At 48.3% G+C, this 5470-nt stretch overlaps 1 protein-coding gene across 1 annotated transcript; it reads left to right on the top strand.

Annotated features, from left to right (window-relative positions):
- The first annotated feature begins 274 nt into the window (after nt 1-274).
- LOC136452187 (cysteine-rich receptor-like protein kinase 41) lies at nt 275-3141 on the top strand. The gene is made up of 4 exons (XM_066452830.1): nt 275-406; nt 469-533; nt 2502-2661; nt 2806-3141. Exons 1-4 carry the CDS (start codon nt 275-277, stop codon nt 3139-3141), a joined length of 693 nt encoding a protein of 230 aa, XP_066308927.1.
- The last annotated feature ends 2329 nt before the right edge of the window (nt 3142-5470 follow it).

Raw genomic sequence — 5470 nt, forward strand, 5'->3', positions numbered from 1 at the left:
ATGCTTCTACCGTCGGCCGGCCGCGCCATGGACCAGGTGTGGGGCCTCGTGCTCTGCCGCGATGCACCAGCTGCGGTCCTGCCTCGCCCTTGCCGGCTTGCCCCCTGCAGGGGCATCAAGGACGTCTCCGTCTACTGCGACCACCTCCTCCTAAGGTTCTCGAACGATCCCACCGCCCCGGTGCAGTACGGTACGGGCTCAACCTGGAGGTCAACATCACCGTCGAGGGCGGCACACAACTCGACGTCGAGGTACGCCGCCGCCCGCCGGCGTGATGACCTCCGGCGAAGGGTTCACGACGGGCTACGCCCTAGTGCACAGCATCTACGGGCTGGTGCAGTGCGCGCCGGTGCCGTGCAAGGGGTGCCTGGACAGGCTCAGGGAGGAGGATGAGGATATGCCAGCCGTACTCAATGGCACGAGCGGCGCACAGTTCAATCTGGTGTGGTGAACCTTCTACGACAGCAGCCAGTAATGAGTGAAGCTGGTCGCGCCACCGGCGGCGGGTGCGTCAGGCCGGAACGACCAAGACGGTACGCTACTACCATACATCACATCCTCTGTAATTTCTGTAATACTCACACATGCAAGTTGAAGTTGGCAGCTAACAAAGAGAGTCAAATAGTTATAAAAAAGAGAGAGAGTACAATGCATACTCACGCACGAATGATTTTATAGAGCACCCTCGGGCATTGTTTGGATATAGTCAGATTCGTATCAACCCACATGTGTTATGATGGATTGAAGTGGAAGTTGAACTAAATTCCACCTCAATTCACACCAACGTACGTGGATTGAGGTGAATTCGATAACATTCAAACAAGACCTCAAGGGGTGTCACGAAAACTAATGGATTTCTGGAGTTGACCAAAGTTACCTACCTACAGGTTCGTTCCTTATTTTCTTTCTCGCTTGTCTCTTTCCTATCGTCGAACATCTTTTTTTTTTTTGATCTGTCTAGATGACATTTAGTTGTTTTCGTCCCTCCTGTCAACTGAATTTTTTCCATGTACTTATAGTGTCTTCTACCTATATTTACAATGTCTTATTACTAGATTTACAATGATTTTTTCAGTGTAATTTATTGAACACGGTGGTATAATTTGGAGATAATACAAATATATGCCAAATTTTTCAGAAATACTTTCAAATTATTTTTATGAATTGCAGATACCAAAGAAATATATTTCAAATTATTCACAATTTTTTCATAAATTTCAAAACAAATTTTCCCAAATTGTGGTGGGACCCACCTCCCCAACCTTATCCCTTCCCTTCCGTCGCCTACGCACTTCCCTTCCCTTCCCTTCCATTCCCTTCCGTCGAATGTGCATGCAAACAGAGTCTGGAGAAGAAGCAGCAACGGTGATCCCACCTGGGGGCGGCCCTCCTCGTCGGCCTCCTCGTAGCCGGCTGTCGGCCCTCCTTGTCGCCGGCCACCGGCCCGCCATGGCCGGGGCCGCGAGCTCTGAGGCTGGCCGCACCTGCTGCCTCGCCGGCCCTCGCTGACTGCGCGTGCCTCGCCTGTTCGTCGGCCGCGCCCCCTGCTAGCCGTCCGCGTAAGATCAGATGGCCCAAAAATCAGTTAATTGGAGAGGCCAAATCAACCGGTCGAGGTTTAGCAATTCTGTTTTTTAGAACAAACCGGAGCATCATTCAAGTGTCATGAACATGTTTACAATCGGCATACATGATCTCCTGTAGAGCTAGTGGTGGTATAAGCCACTCTTCCACCGACCTAGTACAGGAGACTAATTTAACACATTCATGGGCTAATCTATTACAAGATCTATTAGAGAAAAACAAATCAATTTCAACAAAGCTCCGGCTTAGATCATTGATCTGCTGCAGCAAAGGACCAATTTCAGAGTTCTGAAAAGTGCTCTTCTCCCACAATGAAACCAACACTTTGCAGTCCGTCTCTAACTGAAGGTACTCCACACCCCTCTTCAGCGCGTACTGCATCCCATCACGGTAAGCCATGGCTTCAGTAATCAGCGCATTCAAGCAATGTTCATACCTTTTCGCCCAAGCACCACACCACCGACCTTCATGATCTCTGAGGACCACTCCGGTTGCGCCAGTTTGGTTCTCCGATCTGAACGAAGCATTCGGCATGGGGGCGTTCACCTTTTGAAGTGCTATATGGATATGCTCCACGTCAATTTGGCATTGCCACTTCGCCAGATACGCCAGTCACTGATTTGGCTACATGGTTGTCTGATCGTGCTCTGATGACCGATGTCATTCGCCAGTCACTGATTTGGTAACGTTGCTTACAGGCTTGAGCTCCCGGCTTCCTCTTCGGTGTCCCGACCTACTGCTTTGCTTTCCCTTCCCGTGCTCTGATCTGCTGCTACCACCCTGAATTCTATAAGTTCTATCGCCGGCCGTAACATCGGGCCACATTGCTCTGTGCTGTGTTCTTTCTAGCTTCTTCGTCGAGCAGTAGTTCTCCGCGATCTGAAAACTCAGCTGTTTTCATGCTTGGCACTTGCCAGAGGATACATGGCGCCGGAGTATGCGGTTCTTGGGCAACTGTCGGTGAAGCTTGACGTTTACAGCCTCGGAGTCCTCATCCTGGAGATCGTTACTGGACGGAAGAACACCGACATGTTGGAATCAGCAGCCGGAGAATCCTACTCCTACATATTGTTCTTCGTTTTCACATTCCACGACCCACTTTTTTTTAACACAAAATTGGATCAGAGACACCGACCGCTGGGTCACTGGGTCAGAAACACCGTATACTTGTACTTGTATACATGATCCAAGTAAAAATGATTATATGTCATGTGTTGTTAGGTGTGGGACCACTGGGTCAGAGGCACCGTGCTGGAGGCCGTGGACCCGTTCTTGGATTGCCAGTCCCTGGAGACGGAGCGCGAGGTGGTCAAGTGCATCCATCTGGGGCTGCTCTGCGCGCAGGAGAACCCGGCGGACCGCCCGACCATGCTCGACGTCCTCGTCATGCTGCACGGCCAATCGTCAGGCGGCTTTGCGGCACCGTCGAAGCCGGCCTTCGCCTTTGCGTACGGGGAGACGATGAGCTCTGATGAGCGGCGTAACGTGTCGTCGGCTGCTGCTGCTGCTGCGTTCTCTTTGAACGGGATGTCCGTGTCGGAGTTCCAGCCAAGATAGATCATAGATGGACACTCAGACGACACGATAGAAATGCAGGCACGGTGCACCTGCGGCCAGCGGCACGTCCTGCGGTAGCCTGTGAGCACTTACTACGGAGTACTCTGCTTGCCGCACTGTCATGCTGGCTGGACTTTGCAGAAACACATACGGTAGAATATCCTGTTAGGATAATAGGCAATTTCCATGTCATTTTAATTCCATAAATTAACAGCATGATGATGACATATAAAGAATTATTAATCATTGAAATCATGATATCCATTATATCCATGGTAAGACTACATGCTGGATCATATATCATGTGAAACTTATGAAGATCATGAATCATAACAAAGAGAAACACATAGAATGATATATATTTCATATCTGCAACAAGCATAAAGCTACATACGAAACAACAGGACTGTAAACAGGAAACACATATGTAGAGCATGTATCTAGCAGGAACAGACATAAGATATCTTATGAAGTGACATGACTGGACATATGAAATAAACTGATGAACTACTGAAACATGTAGAACATAAAACAAAGAAGATGAAACGATCATACCCTCCCATCCGCAATTCCGAAGTTCCAGCTTCCCTTGACATGCCGTAGGAGAAGAAGATGTTCCTTCCGTCAGCGAACGGGAAGAAGACGACGTATGGTGACGGCGGCTCTTTGGGCAGTCGCGTAGACGCTCCCCAAAAACCTAATTATCGATCCCCCATGCAAGGTCCTAAACGACAAGGGCTTCGGAGGCACCTGCCCTCTCGCTCCTCCGTGCGCGCAGAGTTACGAGATGAGGAAAGCCATCAAGCAACTGAATCTCTCCTCTGGAACGCGAGTGTTCTCTCTGTTCTCTTTTTAACTGGAGTTGGAAGACTTGTAGGGAAAACGGAGAGGCATGCGCAGGGAAGACCGAGAGACCCCGGGAGATCAGGAGTCAGGTAGGCTTTTTAGTTGAAAACTCCCGTGGTTAGTGGGTGCTAAAAGTTAACACGCCACGCCCCGCCTGCCCCGCCCCGCCCCGCCCCGAGCCCGAGCCCGAGCCCGAGCCCGGCCCGGCCGGCGGCGGCGGCGGCACACGCGCGCGCGTGTGGCACGCCTTTGTCCGTTTCTCAACTTCTCAAATTAAACGGATTAATTCCAATCATTTAAGTTGAGTCAACGTCCTTTTAACTTCCAATCCGGTACAAATAATAATACCCACAGTTACAAGACATAGAGTTATTGATTTATTAAATATATAAATGGGCCTAGCCCATAATAAATCCAACAATCCCCACCAAACTCTAGGGTTTATAACTGTATAGTTCCAGAATCACAATTCTTTGATATACCAGTGTTTCGATGGAGACTTGTTAAGTTGAACATCCACCTAGAACAAGAGTTTCACTCAGTCACAACTGAACAATGGACTATGCCTTGAATTGACAGTTTTGTGTGAGGTGAGATTCACTCAAATCCTTCGCTGGTACTAGGTTGCAACAAGCATCCCCGCTATTTGAAGCATATAAGTCACACTTCTATGCCTTTCATGAGTGTTTAGGGATAACCCAGGTCCCATAGACTGTGACCAGCAGTCTGACTCATATAGGTGTACTTCTCAAAAGATGTTCTGTAGGACAACATCTCATCTTTATAAGACTTTTGAAATACATTAAGGTAAATACCATCCTGCCTTACAGAAAGAAAGATATGCATCAGAGATAGGTTCGTAGGGAACTTTCCTCTCAATCTACTTATAGCTTGTTTCACCACTCTACTTCACGGGATCTCCTATCACATAGAGCAGGTTACCACTACAGTAGACTTTCACGTGGGTCTCATACCCATCTCTCTCGATGCACTTTCTATCACATTTCGTGACAATCCCTTAGTGAATTGATCTGCCAGATTATTCGATGTGTGAACATAGTCCAACGTTATAACTCCGGAGGTTTTCAACTTTCTGACAGTCTTTAATCTTCTTTTAACATGACTTGTGAACTTCATGTTATTCCTGGAACTGTTGACCTTTGTGATCACAGTCTGGTTGTCACAGTTCATTGAGATAGCCGGTATCAGTTTTTCAACTACCGGTAAATCCAACAGGAAATCACGAAGCCACTCGGCCTCAGCTCCAGCAGTGTCCAATGCAGTGAGTTCTGCTTCCATTGTAGACTTCGTTAAGATAGTCTGCTTGCAAGACTTCTAGGAAACAGCGCCACCTCCAAGTAGAAACACATATCCGCTCGTGGCATAAAGCTCATCAGCATCAGAAATCCAGTTGGCATCACAATAGCCTTCCAGCACTTTTGGATGTCTAGTATAATGAATACCATAAGTCATAGTACCTTTT

The sequence above is a fragment of the Miscanthus floridulus genome, chromosome 1 (genome assembly GCF_019320115.1).
Source record: "Miscanthus floridulus cultivar M001 chromosome 1, ASM1932011v1, whole genome shotgun sequence".
Taxonomy (NCBI): Eukaryota; Viridiplantae; Streptophyta; class Magnoliopsida; order Poales; family Poaceae; genus Miscanthus; species Miscanthus floridulus.

What these genes read in the sequence shown, in the direction of transcription:
- LOC136452187 (XM_066452830.1), top strand. Translation starts at nt 275, where the DNA reads ATGACCTCCGGCGAAGGGTTCACGACGGGCTACGCCCTAGTGCACAGC. An exon ending in AGGATGAGGATATGCCAGCC is followed by an intron (nt 407 to 468) that starts GTACTCAATGGC and finishes CTACGACAGCAG; the next exon opens with CCAGTAATGAGTGAAGCTGG. An exon ending in ACTCCTACATATTGTTCTTC is followed by an intron (nt 2,662 to 2,805) that starts GTTTTCACATTC and finishes ATGTGTTGTTAG; the next exon opens with GTGTGGGACCACTGGGTCAG.